General features: G+C 39.5%; 1 protein-coding gene across 2 annotated transcripts in view; it reads left to right on the forward strand.

Moving 5' to 3' along the window:
- Rab6a (RAB6A, member RAS oncogene family) overlaps positions 1 to 19,878 on the forward strand; it is a 58,965-nt gene extending 39,087 nt beyond the window's left edge. For both annotated transcript variants that reach the window (XM_042687651.1, XM_042687643.1), the window contains exons 5-8: positions 787 to 898; positions 10,484 to 10,577; positions 16,113 to 16,179; positions 17,866 to 19,878. In XM_042687651.1, coding sequence (XP_042543585.1) covers positions 787 to 898; positions 10,484 to 10,577; positions 16,113 to 16,179; positions 17,866 to 17,930 — 338 coding nt within the window. In that variant the 3' untranslated portion in view covers positions 17,931 to 19,878. The remainder of the gene's footprint in view (positions 1 to 786; positions 899 to 10,483; positions 10,578 to 16,112; positions 16,180 to 17,865) is intronic.
- The last annotated feature ends 205 nt before the right edge of the window (positions 19,879 to 20,083 follow it).

Here is a 20,083-nt window from a genome sequence, read left to right on the forward strand (position 1 = left end):
AGACAACAGCAATCTACACAGAGCTGCAGGCTGTGGCCCAGTGGGCTGGGCTGGGACCTGGTTATGTGGACTTGTTTTGTCAATTTTTATCCTCTTTCTGAGTTATAAGTTTGATGTTTTTAGATTGGCATTAGGCCCTGACTGCCTGCCTCTCCCTGGTGTCCACTCTCAAGCTGGAATTCTGGGTTAGAGCTTTGTATTTCTGAATGAGCAGATAGAGCTCTGGTATTGTCCTGTCTCTAGTCCACTATCCTGGATCCCATCCCCTGTCCTTAGATTTCAAAGTGTTTTTCTTTTCTTTTCTTTTTTTCTTTTTTTGGACCAGTCCTAGGGCTTGAACTTAGGGCCTGGGTGCTGTGCCTGAGCCTCTCTGTGCTCTACCACTTGAGCTCCAGGGCCACCTCTGGCTTTTTCTGTTTAGGTGGTACTGAGGAATCAAACCCAGGGCTTCATGCATGCTGGGCAAGCACTCTGCCACTAAGCCACATTCTCAGCCCCTCAAATTTTTAGAATTTTTCCAACTATATATAGTACATTGTATTCATTTGGTTTTTGTCAAAAAATTTACATTAAAATGAACCTTGAGGATTTTTAAAATATAGATTTGTTTATATCACTTGACAGTTGCAATCAGATAAAATGGAGTTATGTTGTAGGCACATTAAAAGTGGGTTCTTAATGTGCTGTCCCCCTTTCAACTTCCAGGGGATTGTGGGAGAGTGGTGTCCTTTACTCGAGGAGACATTTTCAGTAACATTAATTCCTCTGTCCATCCTCCTATACCAGATGTTAACTCATTCCAGCAAACTACAAAGTGGATTGATGATGTCAGAACAGAAAGAGGAAGTGATGTTATCATCATGCTAGTAGGAAATAAAACAGATCTTGCTGACAAGAGGTATGGAGTGATTTTTGGTATTTTGATTACTGTGTTAAGAATTAGCTCAGTTTTGTTTACTAAAGAAATTTTGAAAAGAGACATATTTAATCCCTTAGTTTACACAAGCCTTTACTGTGTGAATCTAAACAAGCATACACATTCACCTCAGTTCTTTTTTTGTTGTTGATCATGGGGCTTGAACTCAAGGCCTGGGTACCATCCCTGAGGTCTTTTACTCAAGTTAGCACTCTACCACTTTGAGCCAATCATGCAGTTTCCAGTTTTCTGGTGGTTAATTGGACATAAGAGTCTTACAGACTTTCCTGCCTGACTTTGAACCACAATCCTCAGATCTTAGCCTCCTGAGTAGCAGTATTACAAGTGTGAGCCACTGGTGCCCAACTCAATTAATTTCTTAAGAAAAAATTACTTTTATTTCATGTAAACCCATGAACAAATAACTCCTATGTGAGAATATTTATACCTGAAGCCAGTTAAGCATTAAAATTTTAATGTTTATACTCAGAGTTTTTTGGGGTAGTTTTACCATGTTTGATGGTGGTGGTGGTGGTGTGTTTGTGTTTAAAATTGTATAGTTGAATCAACCTCTGTGGCTGAACTGAATAGCTTGATTGTGATACTTTAGTAAAATGAGCAAAGCCATATTCAAGTCATATAATGTAAAAAAGTCTTAATATTCACTGTAGAATCCTTGGTTTAAATACTTGCTTTTTTTTTTTCTTCTTTCTGTTACTTGTGGGGCTTGAATTCGGCTGTTGTCCCTGAGTTCTTTTTGTTCAAAGCTAGCACTCTACCACTTTGAGCCACAGCTTTACTTCCAAGTTTTGAGTGGTTAATTGGAGGTAAGAGTCTCATAAAGGACTTTTCTGCCCAGGCTGGTTTCGAACTGCGATCCTTCTGAGTAGCTAGGATTACAGACATGAGCCACAAATGGCTGGCCTGCTTTTAACATTCTTTGTGGGGGGTGTTTTGTTTGTTTCTTTGTTTTTGCCAGTCTTAGAGCTTGAACTCAGGGCCTGGGCACTATCCCTGAGATCCATTTGCTCAATAGCACTCTACCACTTGAGCCATAGCACCACTTCTGGCCTTTTCTGTTTATGTAGTACTGAGGAATCAAAACCAGGGCTTCATGTATGCTAGGCAAGCACTCTACCACTAAGCCACATTCCCAGCCCCACATGAATATTTTTTAAAGCTTTTGATATTTGGTTCTACCTGTAGATACAATGATTTAGTATTGTCTTGGGTGGGGCACTTGGATATATAAAGGTCTTCCTAAATGGCTCTGACACAGACCACATTTGGGCCAATTACCATAACTCACTTTAATAATTAGGAGGACATATAGTTAGTCTAGTGAATAAACTCAAGATTCTAAACCCAAAAGGATTTCCACCTAGACTTCTTCATTGGTAGAATTTTTAGACCAGTGTTCGTTCATTTATGAAATATTTATTGAAATTACTATGTCTCAGGTGCTCCTCTGTAACATAGAGTATTACACAAAAAGGACAAATCATCTTCCAAAAACTTCAGAAAGCTTTTATTTAATAAAATGATCTAGGGGCTGGGAAGGTGGCTCAGTGGTAGAGTCCTTCCCTTGCATGCATGAGGCCCTGGGTTCGATTCCTCAGCACCACATAAGCAGAAAAAACAGAAGTGGCACTGTGGCTCAAGTAAGTGGTAGAGGACTAGCCTTGAGCTGAAGAGCTGAGGGACAGCTCCCAGGCCCAGAGTTCAGGTCCATGACCAACACCCCCCCCAAAAAAAAAAAAAGAAAGAAAGAAAATGATCTAGACAAATCTAGCCAGGTTCAGCAATATAGACCTATAATCTAAGCTATTTTTGAGACTGAAACAAAAGAAACATGAGTTTGAGGTCAGTTTAGACAACATAGCAAAACCCATTCTCAAAAAACAAAAGTCAATACATAGGTTATTAAATGATGATGTTAAATGGTAAGATGAAAAATAAAGCAGGGGAAAGAGGACATGAAATGTCAGGGGTAGGTTTGAAATTTTAGATAGGTTAACAGTGAAGATCTCTTTGAGAAGGTGACTAGTAACTTTCAAGTAAAGATGCAAAGGAAGTAAGGGAGTCAGCTGTGTAGAGGGGAATAACTGCATCTTGAAGGAAGAAGTAATTCTAGACAATAGATTCAGAAGATGGAAAATCCTTAATTCAGAAATCCACTATCACTGGGTACTGTTGGTTCACACCTATAATCCTAGTTACTGAGGAGGCTGAAATCTGCAGTTTGAAGCCATCCTGAGCAGGAAAGTCTGTGAGACTCTTATCTCCAATTAAATCACGGAAAAGACTGGAAGTAGGGCTGTTGCTCAAGTGGTAGAGTACTAGTCTTGAGCAAAAGGAGCTCAGGGAAAGCACCTAGACCCAGTGTTCAAGCCTCAGGACCTGTTTAAAAAAAAAAAATCCACATAGAGCTCTGTAAAGAGGATAATAGAAAGAGTTTAACAATAAGATTTTTCTTTACAGATGTTAAGACCAGATCACACAAGGAAAAAGTAGGAGACTTCTTTTAAATGAGATTAGAGGGTTTGAGTAGAGGAATAACTTTCCATGTAGAGAAGTTATAGAATCAGTGAGGAAAGTAATTTAGACTGTAAAAAAATGATGTTAACTACCCAGGAAAACAGTAGTTTATATAATAAGTGATTAAATTCAGTTTTTGTGTTTTTTTTTTAAGATAGAGCTGTTAGGATATAAAGATGAAATGAATGGAATACAGATTGGTGGATAGATTGTATGTAGGGTGTGAGAAAAGAAGTAGTCAAGGGGGATATACCCAGATTTTTGGCCTGAGTAAATAAGATAAACAAGATTGCCTAATAAGACTGTAATATTAAGTTTAGAATAACTATAGATGGCTGAGTATAGCAGTAAAATATGAATCTGGGATTGAGAGCAATAAGCATGTAAATTTCATGCCAGAGATAGAGGCTTGTGCCTATAATCCTAGCTACTGTGGAGGCTGAGAACAACTTTGAGGATTTCAGTTTAAAGCCCAGGTAGACAAGTTCATGAAACTTTTATCTCCAGTTAACCACCAAATGCCAGAAGCAGAGGTATAGTTTCAAATGGTAGAGAGCCAGCCTTGAACAAAAAAGCTGACGGAGTGCCTGAGGCCCTAAGTTCAAGCCTCATTACTAAAAAAAAACAAAAAACAAACAAAAAACCCAGAAATAGTTATGTAAGTTTCAGAGTCAGAGGCTATATAGGTCATGAAACTTCAAGAGATCACTAGGGAAGTGGTTGCAGGGAAGAGAAGACTAAAGAATGCATTTTAAAGCATCAGGTATTTAAAACAGCATTTTTCAACCTTAGTACTATTGACATTTTAGGTGGTTCTTTCCTTGTGGGGACTGTTCTTTGCATTATAGGATATTTAGCATCATCACTGGCTTATACCTATTAGATTTGAGTGGCACATACACATCAGGTTGTGACAGCCAAAATTTTGTTCCTGGTTGAGAGCCATAAATTTAAAAGTTAAGGAAATGTGGAAGAACTGCCTGAACAAAGGAAGAAAAGAAGGCCACAAAAGTAGGAGAAATATTGGGAAGGGTAAAATATTCTAGAGGAAGTTGAAAATGTTTTAAAGAGAAGTTAATGATGAATTATAGGCATAACTGAAGTGGTAGAATGCCTGCCTAGTAAGGATGAGGCCCTGAACTCAAGCCCCAGTACTGCAGCGAGCATATGATATGTTAAGGGTGGAAAGGGAGCCAGGCGCTGGTGGCTCATGCCTGTAATCCTAGCTACTCAGGAGGCTGAGATATGAGGATCACAGTTCAAAGCCAGCTGGGGCAGGAAATTCCGTGAGACTCTTATCTTCAATAAACCACTAGAAAACCGGAAGTTGTGCTGTGGCTCAAACTGTAGAACACTAGCTTTGAGCTGAAGAGTGCAGGGACAGCAGCCAAGCCCAGAGTTCAAGCCCCATGACCGACCAAAAAAAAAAGGGTGGAAAGGGAAAGAGAGATAGATAAACTATGCAAATCCCTTTTCAGGTAAAATTAAATGAAGAGTAAGAATTAGTTACCAAAATTAGAAATTTGGAGATTTTTGGTTCCTGTCCTGAGGCCTGAATCCAGGAACTGGGTGTTGTCCCTGTGCTTTTGTTCTCAAGGCTAACACTTTACCAGTTAACCATAGCTCCACTTCTAGCTGTTTGGTCACTAATTAGAGACAAGAGTCTTACAAACTGCTCCCTGGACTGGCTTTGAACCATGATCTTCAGGTATGAGCCAACAGTGCCCAGCAATCTTACTTCTAACAGCAAACAAACATGCTAAAAGAGTTCAGGTAAAACTGACATACTATTCAAATCTATACTAGGAAAACAGAAACACTAAGGAAATAATACAGATTTGAACATATACACAGACATATTCTGCCCTTGGATAGAAACACTTAATATAAAGATGTTAATTTTCTGGCCTGGGCACTGTCCTTGAGCTTCTTTTTGCTCAAGGCTAGCGCTCTACCACTTTGAGCCACCCTGCCACTTCCAGTTCTCTGGTGGTTAATTGGAGATAAGAGTCTCAGACTTTCCTCCCCAGGCTGTCTTTGAACTGTGATCCTCAGATCTCAGCCTCCTGAGTAGCTAGGATTACAGGCATGAGCCATTAGCACCTGGCTTCGCAAATTTATTTCTAATTGAACACATCCAATAATCAGATGCCACTAGCTATTTTTTCCTAAAGCTAGACTTGAAAAAAAAATTCAGATGGGCATTTGGCCATTTCATGTATTAAAATATTTATAAAGCCTATACTTAAACAAGATCTGGCAGCGTTACTAGTATATGGAGCTGAATAGAAAATCTGGAAATACATTTATTTGCATATGGAAAGTAAGTAAATGGATTGGGATAACTAACCTATAGGAAAAGATAAAATTGGTTCAAGTCCTCCTACCGGAACAGATTTCACAAACCAGATTTAAATGTAAAAAAAAAAAAAGTATGGGACCAAATTCTAATGCTTTATAATGCTAATACCATGACAGAAAATAAGTGCAAATGTTAATAAAATGCAGTTATATGAAAACACCATGAAGTAAGTGGCAAACTAGGAAAAAGTATCTGTAAATTATATAAGAAGTATCTAATAGGTAATAAAAGACTTCTAAAAAGAAAAATAGCACTGTAGAAAAATAGAAATATTCACAGTTCATAGAGGGAATATTTAGCTCTAAATTATATATATAAAACAATCTTCCTCTTACTGAGAGAAATACAAACTAGGACTGGGTCTGGCTTAAATGATAGAGTACCCAACTATCAATTTCAAAGCCTGAGTTCAAATCTCAAAACTATATGATTTGAAACTACATAGACAAACATTTTTTCTTTTCAGATGCCAAGATTTCAAGTTTGGTGAACTTCTCTGTTAGCAAGACTGCAGGGGAATGTATACTCATAGACAACTGGGCCAACATAGAGTGATATAAACACAATAAGAAACAGAGTTGTTTTTTCCCCTCTCTAACATCTAACTTGTATCTCTCCAAGATACATTGTTAAGAATACAAACTATGCATAGTTTGTACTAGGCATAGTTGGCGCATATCTGTAATCCTAGATACTCAGGAGGCTGAGATCTAAGGATCATCTCCAGTTAGCCACCAAAAAGCTGGAAGTGGAACTGTGGCTTAAATGGTAGAACATTAGCCTCAAGAAAAAACAAACTTAGGGACAGCCCCTGAATTCAACCCTCAGGACAGTGTAGACACATACACACACACATGCACGCATGCATGCGCACACATACACATAATATAAACTACATATTACAAGCCTGTTTGCTGTAACATTATTTAGAATATGTAAAGACTTAAGTAAACAAGCTAACCATCCACAAATAAAAATAAAATAAAAAGCTGTTTCTATGGTATAAGTCAGACCTGACCACCACAGTAAATCATTCCTGTAATCCTAGCTATTCAAGAAGCTGAGATCTGAAAATCCCAGTTTAAAGCGAGCTTGAATAGGAAAGTCCATGTGATCTGAAAATCCCAGTTTAAAGCGAGCTTGAATAGGAAAGTCCATGTGACTCTTATCGCCAGTTATCTACCAAAAAGCTGGAAGTGGAGATGTGGCTCGAGAACTAAAATTCCAGCCTGAGTGAAAAAGTTAAGGGAGAGTAGTTATGCCTCAAATTCAGTACTAGTACTGGCACCAAAATGAATGAATGAAACTACTCAAAGTAGTCTAAAAACACACTTTTTTCCCCAGGGGTGGGAAGGTAGGCAGGGTTATTTGAAGAAATATTCTGTTATATTTAAATTACAGAAGCCATTGAAGATTATTAAGTAAAGCCGAGCGCTGGTGGCTCATGCCTGTAATCCTAGCTACTCAGGAGGCTGAGATTTGAGGATCGAGGTTCAAAGCCAGCCCGGGCAGGAGAGACCGTGAAACTCCTATCTCCAATAAACCACCAGAAAACCGGAAGTGGCGCTGTAGCTCAAGTGGTAGAGCTCTCGCCTTGAGCTGAAGAGCTGAGGGACAGCGCCCAGGCCCAGAGTTCAAGCCCCACAGCCAACCAAAAAAAAAAAAAAAAAAAGATTATTAGGTAATAGACTTGATAAACCAACTCGAAGAAGCTCTAGTTAAAAAATAGGCAAATTTGATGATGAACAATTACTGTCATATGTTTAAATCATTCCTCCTTCTCATTCCTGTTCTCACACCTCCCCAATAATTATGACAAGATAACTAAATAGTTGAGAAAATTCTGTTTAGAAAAGTAGTTGCTATAAACAACAGTTGGCAGAACCTGAATAAAATCTGTAGATTTAATGATTGTATGATATTGATACTAAGAAAGTCATTATTTATTAGGAAATTCATAGTACTGAGGTATTTGGGACTAATGTCTATATATTGGCAATCTACTCTCACACTATTAAGTGTTTTTCAAAAATTAGCTAGGTGCTGGTGGCTCATGCTGTAATCCTAACTACATAAGAGGCTGAGATATGAGGATCACAGAAGCCAGCCAGAGCAAGAGTCTATGAGCCTGTCAGTCAGGGGGCTTGAATTCTGGGCCTGGGCGCTATCCCTCAGCTCTTCAGCTCAAGGCTATCGCTCTACCACTTGAGCCACAGCACCACTTCCAGTTTTCTGGTGGTTAATTAGAAATGAGTCCCATGAACTTTCCTGCCTGGGCTGGCTTTGAACCACAATCCTCAGATTATTTTTCTAAGTATTTCTATTTATACGTACAAATATAGAGAGAATGAGAGAACAAAACAATTTAATGTAGCCGGGCACTGGTGGCTCACGCCTGTAATCCTAGCTACTCAGGAGGCTGAGCTCTGAGGATCGCGGTTCAAAGCCAGCCTGGGCAGGAGAGACCGTGAGACTCCTATCTCCAATAAACCACCAGAAAAAAAAACCAGAAGTGGCGCTGTAGCTCAAGTGGTAGAGCGCTCGCCTTGAGCTGAAGAGCTGAGGGATAGCGCCCAGGCCCAGAGTTCAAGCCCCACGGCCGACAAAAAAAAACAAAAAAACAATTTAATGTAGTAAAATCCTAAACGTTGAGATGTTAGGTAATAATACCCTTGTTTTTAGAGCATGGAGAATTTACAGAATCATAATCTTAATTTTTTTTGTGGAACTGAGGATTGAACTCAGGGCTATGTGTTTGCTAGGCAGATGCTCTACCACTTGAATCATGCCTCTACCCCCTACAATAATACCTTCTTGGAGACAAGAGGGTAATGGAATCTAGTACACAAGTTGTAAGTATTGGGAGTAAGGACAGTTACTCCATAGTAATTGAACTACAGTAGAATATAAGGACACACAGGTAAAATGGTAGATAAATGTGATGGAAGCTTATGAAAATTTTCCTCCATTGCTATTTTCTGTGTTGTAGAAAGATTTTTGTCAGTTAAGATCTGTTTAATTAGAACATTTACATATTTATTGAGTACCTATATGCCAACAAGGTACGAAGAATGTCAGAGTAAAGGAGATAATCTAATACTTGAACAACTCTCTATTTGAAACACTGCTAATTATATACACTGTAAAAGTATCATTTTATATTAAAAGGTTTTATCATTCATGCCTTTTACCAACTTGTTCAATTACAGAAATCCACAAATCCAGCCTAATGAAAATGACCCACAGTACACAAAATATTAAGCACAAAGATGTTTAGAGCAGTATTTTTCACAGTAGTCTAAAATTTGAAAACAATTGTATTTTTAACAGTTGTGTAGTAGTTTTATACATTTTGGTGGTGTCTAGCAATGAGATTATTTTACACAGCCAGGTGCCAGTAGTTCATGCCTGTAACCTACCTATTCAAGATCTGAGGATTCCAGTTCAAAGCCACCTGGGCAGGAAAGTCCTTGAGACTCTTTAATTTCCAGTTAATCACCAAAAAGCCAGAGTGGAGATGTGGCTCAAGTGGCAGAATGCTAGCTTTGAACCGTAAAGCTCAGAGAGAGAGAGAGAGGAGAGTTCAGTTACAAGGCTAAATGCATATGATTTAACATAAAGGAAAATACAGACAATTAAGTGTTTTGGGTGTGGGTTGCAATTCTGAGGATTAAATGCAGAATTTTGTGCGCGTTAGGCAAGTATTCTATTACTGAGCTACATTGCTACAAAGTTTTAAACACATTCTTTTTTTTTGTCAGTAAGGGCTTAACTCTGGGCCTGAGCACTCTCCCTGCACTCTTCAGCTCAAGGCTAGTGCTCTGCCACTTGAACCACAGCAACACATCTGGCTTTTTGTTTATGTGATGCTGAGGAATCAAACCCAGGGCCTCATGCATGTGAGGCAAATCCTCTTCCACTGAGCCACTTTCCCAGCCCCCACATTTTTAAAAAGTGAAAACAATTATAGGATGAATTCAGCCAAGTAAAAGCAAAATTTTAAATTTTCTATTTTATTATAATGATAATATACAGAGGGGTTAACATTTCATAAGTCAGGTAATGAGTACATTTCTTTTTGGACAATATCACCCCTTCTTTGCTCAAAGCAAATTAGTTTTTTTTAATCTTTTTAAAAAATCAGTTAAGTATAACTATACACAGACATACACACACATAAGTGATTTAAAAAACAATTTTTTGTAATACTAAGGATGAAATCCAGTGCCTTATGCTTGCTAGGTAAGATCGCTATCTCTTTTGTTTTGTTTTGTTTTATTTTGGGTCCAGTCGTGGGCCTGAACTCTGGGCCTGGGCGCTGCCCCGCAGCTCTTCAGCTCAAGGCTAGCGCTCTACTACTTGAGCCACAGCACCACTTCTGGCTTTTTTTTTTTTTGCTTATGGGTGCTGAGGAATTGAACCCAGGGCCTCAAGCATGCAAGGCAAGCACTTTACCACTGAGCCACCTTCTCAGCCCAAGATCTCTATCTCTTGAGCCACACTCATCCCCAGAATCATACAAACTTTAAGTGTTTTGCAAATGCATAAAGTGTTTTGCTGTATAGCTAGCCACCTATATCAAAAGTTGTTTTTAGAACTTTTTTGCCACCTTTAGGTTATATTTACAAAGTAAGAATTTGTCTGTCTTTTGACTCATTTTACTACAGGCAAGTGTCAATTGAGGAGGGAGAAAGAAAAGCCAAAGAACTGAATGTCATGTTTATTGAAACCAGTGCAAAAGCAGGATACAATGTAAAGCAGGTAAGTGTCCTTTGAGTATGAGATGATGTTACCAAATTGAGAAAACATGAAATAATTGTGTGTGCCTGCTATTCTCTAGTGTAAGATTTTCTTCCAATTAGCAACAGCTAGCAACAGCAGGCCTCATGATCTAGCAACATATTGTCAAAGAAGTGAAAAATTACATAAAAATAGGTATTTTTTGGAAAAAGGGAAATAATTTGCCCAAACTTCTTAGATTTTATGTAAGATAACTATTGTATTATCATTATAAAGTTATGTTTCCGATATTCATTCTTCATTCATACCTCATTGTTTTAAAGGTAAACTTCCCTTATTTCAGAGCTTGATGATGGCAAGACTGCAATAAATAAAGCAAGTATTTAACTGATTATAAAAGTGCATTTTGGCCGGGCGCCAGTAATCTTAGCTACTCAGGTGGCTGAGATCTGAGGATCAAGATTCAAAGCCAGCCCGGGCAGGAAAGTCTGTGAAACTCTTATCTCCAGTAAACCACCAGAAAACTGGAAGTGGCACTGTAGCTCAATTGGGAGAGCGTTAGCCTTGAGCTGAAGAGCTGAAGGACAGAGCTCAGGCCCAGAGTTCAAGCCCCATGACTGACAAAAGAAAAAAAAGTGCATTTTAGTTGCTTAAGAAAATACTGGTAGCTGGGTGCCGGTGGGCTCTTACTTGTAATCCTAACTACTCAGGAATCTGAGATTTGAGGATCACAGTTCAAAGCCAGTGCAGTCAAAAGAGTCCCTGTGAGACTCTTACTTTCAATTAACTACTCAAAAACTGGAAGTAGTGTTGTGGCTCAAAATGGTAGAGCACTAGCCTTGAGCAGAAGAGTTCAGGGACATCTCCCAGGCCCTGAGTTCAAGCCCCATGACTGACAAAGAGAGAGAAAGAATAAGAATATACTGGTGTTTATAGTAGGAGAGTTTTGTGGGGAACAGTAAGAAAATGTAGATAGATTTTCCTCACCTTATTACCAGACCCCTCTCTCTCTCTCTCCCCCTCTCTCTCCCTCCCTCTCTCTCTCTCTCTCTCTCTCTCTCTCTCTCTCTCTCTCCCCCCCCCTCCCTCCCTCTCCCTCCCTCGCCCTCCCTCTCCCTCTCTCTCCCTCTCTCTCCCTCTCTCTCCCTCTCTCTCCCTCTCTCCCTCTCTCTCCCTCTGTCCCTCTCCCCCCCCCCCCTCTCTCTCGTCTGGTCATGGGGCCTGAACTCTGGCCTTGGGCGCTGTCCCTCAGGTCTTCAGCTCAAGGCTAGTGCTCTACCACTTGAGCCACAGCGCCACTTCCGGCTTTTTTCTTTTTGCTTATGTGGTGCTGAGGAATCGAACCCAGGGCCTCAGGCATGCAAGGCAAGCGATCTACCACTGAGCCACCTTCCCAGCCCTTCCTTCCTTCCTTCCCTCCCTCCCTCTCTTTCTTTCTCTCTTTCTCTCTCTTTCTCTCTCTCTCTCTCTTTCTTTCTCTCTTTCTCTCTTTCTCTCTCTCTTTCTTTCTCTCTTTCTCTTTCTCTCTCTCTCTCTTTCTTTCTTTCTTTCTTTCTTTCTTTCTTTCTTTCTTTCTTTCTTCCTTTCTTCCTTTCTTTCTTTCTTTCTTTCTTTTTCTTTCTTTCCTTCTTTCTTTCTTTCTCGGTTGTGGGCCTTGAACTCTGGGCTTGGGCACTGTCCTTGCCCTCTTCAGCTCAAGGTGAGTGCTCTACCACTTGAGCCACACCGCCACTTCTGGTTTTCTAGTGGTTTATTGGAGATAAGAGTCTCATGGACTTTCCTGCCCGGGCTGGCTTTGAACTGGGATCTTCAGATCTCAGCCTCCTGAGTAGCTAGGATTACAGGCGTGAGCCACCGGAGCCTGGCTACCAGACTATTTTCTGCAATAGGGGTCAGCCAAAAGCTCACTGGCTTACTTAATCAAAGCAATATCATAGAGTAATGGTTACCTGACTTGCTATAGTGCATACCAATTACTAAAGTAATAAAAATTGAAAATCTCTTAAGCCAGGCGCCAGTGGCTCATGCCTGTAATCCTAGCTACTCAGGAGGCTGAGATCTGAGGATCTCGGTTCAAAGCCAGCCCAGGCAGGAAAGTCTCTGAGACTCTTATCTCCAATAAACCACTAGAAAACCAGGAGTGGCGCTGTGGCTCAAGCGGTAGAGTGCTCGCCTTGAGCTGAAGAGCAAGGATAGCGCCCAAGCCCAGAGTTCAAGCCCCACGACCAACCAAAAAAAAAAATCTCTCTCTTCAAAATTAAATATTCCAACCAGACACCAGCATTTCATGCCTATAATTTTAGCTACTCAAGAGACTGAGATCTGAGGATTGAGGTTCCAAGCCATCTAGGCAGATGAATCCAAGAGACTCTTACTTCCAGTTAACCAGCAAAAAAAAAGCCAGAAGAGGAAGTGTAGCTCAAGTGGTAAAGCTCCAGCCTAGATTGACAAAGCTAAGCAAGAGCACAAGGTAGCTGGTGCAGGTGGCTCACACCTGTAATCCTAGCTACTCAGGAGGCTGAGATCTGAGGATCAAGGTTCAAAGGCAGCCTGGCAGGAAAGTCCACAAGACTCTTACCTCCAGTTAATCACTAGAAAACTGGAAGTGGCACTGTGGCTCAAAGTAGTAGTGCTAGCCTTTAGCAAAAAAAGCTCAAGACAGTGTCCATACCCTGAGTTCAAGCCCCATGACAGACACACAACAAAAAAGCACAAGGTCCTGAGTTCAAGCCCCAGTACTAGCACCGAAAAATTTTTAAAAACCATAAATATATAATATAAAAAAATTCCTAGAGCCTAACTGAAATACATAGTAAGTGTAAGTAGCTGAACCTGTAGAACCTACAGACAATTTAGGATTTTGAATAATAGAAGTTATGTCTTGCCGGGCCCTGGTGGCTCACATCCATAATCCTAGCTAACCAGGAGGCTGATATCTGAAGATCATGGTTGAAAGCCAGCCTGGGCAGGAAAGTCCATGAGAAGTAGCACTGTAGCTCAAAGTGGTAGGGTGCTAGCCTCAAGCCAAAAAAAAAAACTCATGGACAGGGCCCAGGCCCTGAGTTCAAGCCCTGGGATTGACAGAAAAAAAAAAAAAAGTCATGTCCTACTGTAAAATTAGTATAAGTAGAAGTTATGTCCTTCTATCAATATTTACAGGATTGGAATCTTTAGAATTACCACATAGCTTGTAAAGAAAACTGTTGATGGCTAATATCTTTATTAGGTTTAATAGTTTCCAAATTTAGGTAACTCCTCAGATGCTGATTATTTTATTAGCATTTTTAAACAGCTTTATTTGAAGTATAACTTGTACATCCTAATAAAAAATGCTCCAAAATCTTGTTGTTTTGATAACTTACTTGATACCACAAATGGAAAATTTGACACCTGACCAAATGTGTCAGATTAGTCAAAACACAGGTACACTAAAAATATTGTAATGAATTATCTTCAACTGTATGTATAAAGGGGTATTTGAAACATGAGTTAATTTCCTATTTTGAGTTAGGTGTCATTCAAATGTATCTCACAGTATAAATTGCTATTGGAATTCTTGGAACAGAACTGCTTTTTAAAATTTCTTTTGTAACTTCCTTGATTTTTTTGGGGGCGGGGATGGGGGGAATAGTCCTGGGGCTTGAACTCAGGACTTAGGCGCTGTCCCTGAACTCTTTCAGCTCAAGGCTAGTTCTCTACCACTTTGAGCTTCAACTCCACTTCCAGTTTCCTGGTGGCTAATTTGAGATAAGAGTCTCACAGTCTTTCCTATCTGGGCTGGTTTTGAACTGTGATCCTCAGATCACAGCCTTCTGAGTAGCTAGGATTACAGTCGTGAACCACCAGCTCTACTGTAGCTTCCTTCTTAACTTACAAAATGTGTTACATGTATGTTAGAATTCTGTTTCCATTTCTAGAATTTGTGCTTTGTTGGCTTATATAATTTAGTCAAGGAAGAAAAATTCCTGGAACTCCCAGATAAGAGAATGAAACCAAAGTTGTTTTTTTTTTTTTTGGGGGGGGCGGGGGGGGTCCGGTCGTGGGGCCTGAACTCTGGGCCTGGGCGCTGTCCCTCAGTTCTTCAGCTCAAGATTAGAGCTCTACCACTTGAGCCACAGTGCCACTTCCGGCTTTTTTCTTTTTGCTTATGGGGTGCTGAGGAATCGAACCCAGGGCCTCAGGCACTACCACTCTACCACTGAGCCACCTTCCCAGCCCCCAAAGTTTTATTTTAAGAGCACATTTAAGCCAGGCGCTGGTAGCTCACTCCTGTATTCCTAGCTGCTCAGGAGCCTGAGATCTGAGGATGGCAGTTCAAAATCAGCCAGGGCAGAAAAGTCATAGTGAGACTCTTATCTCCAATTAACCTCTCAGGAACCTGAAATGGAACTATGGCTTAAAGTGGTAGAACACTAGCCTTGAGCAAAAGAGCTCAAGGACAGCTGGCAGGCCCTGAGTTCAGATCCCACAAGTGCAAAACACAAAAACAAAAAAACAAAACTAAAAACATACATTTAAACTGCGCACTACTGGCTTATACATGTAATCCTAGCTACCCATGAGGCTGAGATCTGAGGATCAAAGTTCAAAGCCTCCCCAGGCAGGAAAGTCCATGAGACTCTTATCTTCAATTAACTATCAGAGAACTGGAAGGGGAGCTGTGGCTCAAAGTGGTAGAGCAACTAGCCTTGAGCAAAAGCGCTCAAAGACAGAAGTAGGCCCTGAGTTCAAGCCCCACAACCAGTTTTTTAAAAAACACATTTAAGATGAGCATAGTAAAGCTGGGGGCTGTTGGCTTACGCCTGTAATCCTAGCTACTTAGGAGGCTGAGATCTAAGGATTGCGGTTCAAAGCCAGCCTGGACAGGAACTGCCATGACATTCTTTATTTCCAATAAACCACTCAGAAAACCAGAAGTGGTGCAGTGGCTCAAGTGGTAGAGTGCTAGCCTTGAGCTGAAGAGCTGAGGGACAGTGTTCAGGCCCAGAGTTCAAGCCCATGACTGACCAAAAAAAAAAGCTAAAGAACAGTATCTCACCAGTTGGGGGTATTTATACTGATCTTGGTATTTTAGAATCATACTAAAAAACAGCCCACCTACTTCACCTTGTGTTCTTTCAGATGGTAGAGGAAAGGCCAGCTGCATTGGTTTCAGAGGTCTTAAATTGATTTGTAATAGAACTTTTCTAAGTAATTGTCAATGGTAATTTTGACTATACAAACTTTCATTATAGATTTAATACATTGAATTTGAAACTTAATCCTTTATAAAAGTTAGAATTTCCACTTACTAAATGAATGATGTGTTCTCTGTGAGTTTCTGTAGTACTTTATGACATTTTGCTGCTTATTTCAGAACTGTTCATTAATATCTTGTCTTACCATATGATAGCAGAGACCATGACTTTATTCACTCTTTGTATTTGGCATGTATTTCACATATTTATTCATAGAAAGTATAGGCATTTTAGAGTCCAAGAGAAGAATAACCCAGAAGCCACATCATTTAACTTGTGATCCTGAGTCATCAACCTTGATAATATCTCTCTCCCACAGCTCTTCCGACGTGTAGCAGCAGCTTTGCCTGGAATGGAAAGCACCCAGGACAGAAGCAGAGAAGACAGTATCCTGTTTGGTTCTTCAGAAAATTATTACTGCTAGTAGTTAGACCTTTATTTGGTTGGCTAAGGAATGTTAGACTATTGCCTTTTACAGACCAGAATTGATGGCTTCAGTGTATAGAAACAAGGTTTTTCTACAGCATTTGGGTTCTAGTTAGCCATGTACACTCTTTACAGCTAGCTGGTCACAATAATTACTCAGCGAGAGTAGTGGTTTTTATTTTGTTTGGGTTTTGGTTTTGTTTGTTTTGGTGGGTTAGGTAGTTGGTACTGGGGTTTGAACTCAAGGCTTGTACTTTGTAAGCACATATTCTACCACTTGAGCCATGACTAGCCCTTTTTTGCTTTAGTTTTCAAGGCTTTACCTGGGGCAGCCTTAGACCTTTCTATAATCTATTGCAGAGCTGAGATGAGGACATGAATCACCATGCCTGGTTTGAAATGGGGCTCATTAACTTTTTTACCTAGACTTGCTTTTACTCTCTGCCTCCCAAGTAAGTGGCTAGTTATAGGTATGAGCCCTGCTCCCTGCCACTTGCCTGCTTTTCAGTGAGCAGGAAATTTAGAATCTCAGTCTCTTCCTTCAGTTTAAATTCCATTAACTTTAGGTTTTCCTCCTACAGTATATCATATTTACTTTTCCTACTTCTAGCATTTTTGAGCTCTCCCTTTGCATGGGCAAGAAATAACTCAGAGAGAGGCAGTGTGGCATACAGTTGCAATCCCAGCTACTCAGAAAGGAAGATTAAGGTTTGAGACCAGCTGGAGCAAAAGTTAACAAAACCCTATCTCAAAAACAATCCGGCTGGGCACTGGTGGCTCACACCTGTAATCTTCTTACCTACTCAGGAGGCAGAGCCCGGGCAGGAAAGTCCATGAGACTCTTACCGCCAATAAGCCACCAGAAAACCAGAAGTGGCGCTGTGGCTCATGTGGTAGAGCGCTAAGCCTTGAGCTGAAGAGCTGAGGGACAGCACCCAGGCCCAGAGTTCAAGCCCAACGGCCGACCAAAAAAAAAAATCTGAACAAGCCTATGATAGCATAAGTCTTTGGTCTTAGCTACTCAGAAGACAAACGGGAGGATTGCAGTCCAGTTCTGAGCAAAGTTACCAAAAAAAATAGGAAAAACAAAGCCAAAGGAGATGTGGCTCAGATTGTAAGGTACTTGCTTTCCTAGTAAGTTCAGGCCTTTGAGTTTAATCCTCAATACTGCCCAAAAAAGGGAAGAAGGGAAGGAAGAGAAGGGAGTAGGGAAAGGAATGGATTGTTGAAGGGAAGGGAAGGAAAAAGGGACAGGAAAAGAAGAGAGAAGAGAAGGGAAGAGGAAAAAAGAAGTGAGAGCAAAACTGCATTTTAACCTCTACTTTGTGGAATATCATTAGATGGGTTTCATTATTAACAGTTATTTCTCAGGATTTTGTTATTTGCATTCTATATTTTCCTTATATAGCCTCTTTCAATAGGAAAACATTATTATTAAGCTACGCAACTTATAACATTTAGTATTCACCTTTTTCCATTTATAAATGTTTTCCAGGTCTTTATTACTTTTCATAGAATACTGTGGTCTACTGAAGTGCCATTATTTATTAATTTCCCCCCTACTATTGGAATTCTCTTGTTTGTAGGCTGTTGTCAGGTTTATTTTGTATAGATAATCAATTATTACTCCTTAACTTTTGTTTCAGTGATTGACATAAAACTGGAAAAACCTCAGGAGCAACCAGTCACTGAAGGAGGCTGTTCCTGCTAATCTCCCAAGGCATCTTTAACCCATCTGCAGAAGCTCACTGCTTTGGCCCCATTCTGTTTCATTGACTGCAGTGTGAATATTGGCTTAAATCTTTCCCTTCAGTAATAACGTGTTGCAATTCATCATTGCTGCCTGTCTCGTGGAGATGATCTATTAGCTTCACAAGCACAAAAAAAAGTCAGTGTCTTCATTATTTATATTTTTTAAAAAAAGCCAAAAGATTCCAGCATATTCCAGTGATAACTTCAAAGATTAGATACATTTTCTTAACATTTCTTCCCTTTTAATGTTAACGATAATGTGCTTTAAAATGATGGAAACCTCAACTGTTATGAGTGTGGCTTGGTTAAGGAGCTGTATGCTCACAGAGGCAGTCCCTTACCCACTTGACCTCTCCCTGCTTTTCTTACCTTTCCTTTTTCCTATCCCTGTTTGTACCCTCCCACAAAGCAAACAAGAGACAACGATTGTCCAACCAAGCCACTAGAAATACCTTATGCTTGCTCTAGGCTGTGGGCCAAGATGTCCAAAACTATTCTTAAACACTGATATAAATTACTTAGACTTTCTTTGAGGTCAGAACTCAGCTATTGTGGGCAGTGCTTTGAATGAGGAAAGGGTTCTGGTGTTATCTTCAAAATGAACTGAGAACTTAAAAATAGGGGAACATAAAATGTATTTGTGACCCTTTTGAATGTGCTTTATTAGACTCTGGGAGAGAAAAGTAACCAGGTGCTTCAGAACAGGTTTTTAATACTTAATTCCTCATGATAAAATCATAAAAAGCTAATGAGATATTTCTCCCAAGCCTGTTAAATTGTCATGATAGTTACTCTCTACATGTGCACATGCAGTCCCCAACACCAACATTTACCTTTCTAAGCAATAGATATCACTCATTTTTATTTGCTTTTTAAAAAAATGCTATGCAGGCAAGGCATTATAAAAGACAAATTCCTTTAAGAAAAACCAGTGGAAGAATAAATTTGGCACCATGGTTAAAATTACTATAACTAATACAAATAATGATATCTGAAGCTTACCAATGAATGAAAAAGAACCCTCACAGTATAACAAATACTCTATACTGGACACTTGAGGTCAAATTTGAAGGTGGAAATTTTCTTGTAAGCCCCTAACAGCAGATTAGAAAAAGCATATATATATTGAAGAGGAAAAAGAATGGAAATAAAAAGTCAATATTACACAGATTTATGCCTTATTTTTTAGCATTTTTAAATGTTGGGTCTTTCAGGCTGGTCTTTCCTTTTATTAGATCTGTATAGTTTAGTTAATAGTGATTTAGTTTTATATTTAAGCTACAATTAATCTTTTTGGTGATATTTATTTCTTTTTCTTTTTTAAAAACTTTAAATTTCTGTGTTTTGTTGAATCTGTTTAGAGCTTCATCACCATGGCAATATGTATTTCTCTTAAAATATTGCAAACCAGTATACTAGGAGTGCACCCTTTTAATCTTTACTAGTTATTGTGAGATTGCTGTGAAAGTTAATAAACACACTTGTAAATACATTGTTTGCAGGGGAAAAACTTCTGAGTTACGGCTCAGAAAAGGCCTGCTGAATTTATGTTGTAAGCATTACTTAACACAGTATAAAGATGAAAAGAAAAATAACTTCATACTTCCTCATCTACTCATTGCAACAAAACCCTTCACTGGGGAAACCTTATGCCCTATCTTCCTCTTTGTCCTCCACTTCTCACTTACTGTCACCTTGTAATATTCAGAGAGCACTTGGATTATGGATCTGAATAGAGAAATGCTTTCAGAAAATCATTAGCCCACATACCCGTAACTTATACTCAAAGATGGGATGGAGTTGTAAAGTGCTTTTATAATACAATATTATTGTTAAAAGCAAGGATTGACTCTTTGGTTTTATTTTGACCTGGCATGTCCTGAAATAAATATCCATTCAATATGTCAGATGGGTCATATTCTTTATTTGGAGGTAGTCGTTATTTCTGAAAAGGAGGTGATTATCTTTTTACACTGTCACATTTGATTCTTTTATGCCATATCTTTAAGAAAATTTCCAGTATGCTGCTTTTAATACTGATCTTACATTGGCTTAGGGTTCTTCGAACAATTGAAGTACAGTTCAGTTTTTTTAATAAACATAATTTTGCTG

This window comes from Dipodomys spectabilis, unplaced genomic scaffold (genome assembly GCF_019054845.1).
Source record: "Dipodomys spectabilis isolate Male_0828 unplaced genomic scaffold, ASM1905484v1 ptg000003l, whole genome shotgun sequence".
In the NCBI taxonomy this organism is placed as follows: domain Eukaryota; kingdom Metazoa; phylum Chordata; class Mammalia; order Rodentia; family Heteromyidae; genus Dipodomys; species Dipodomys spectabilis.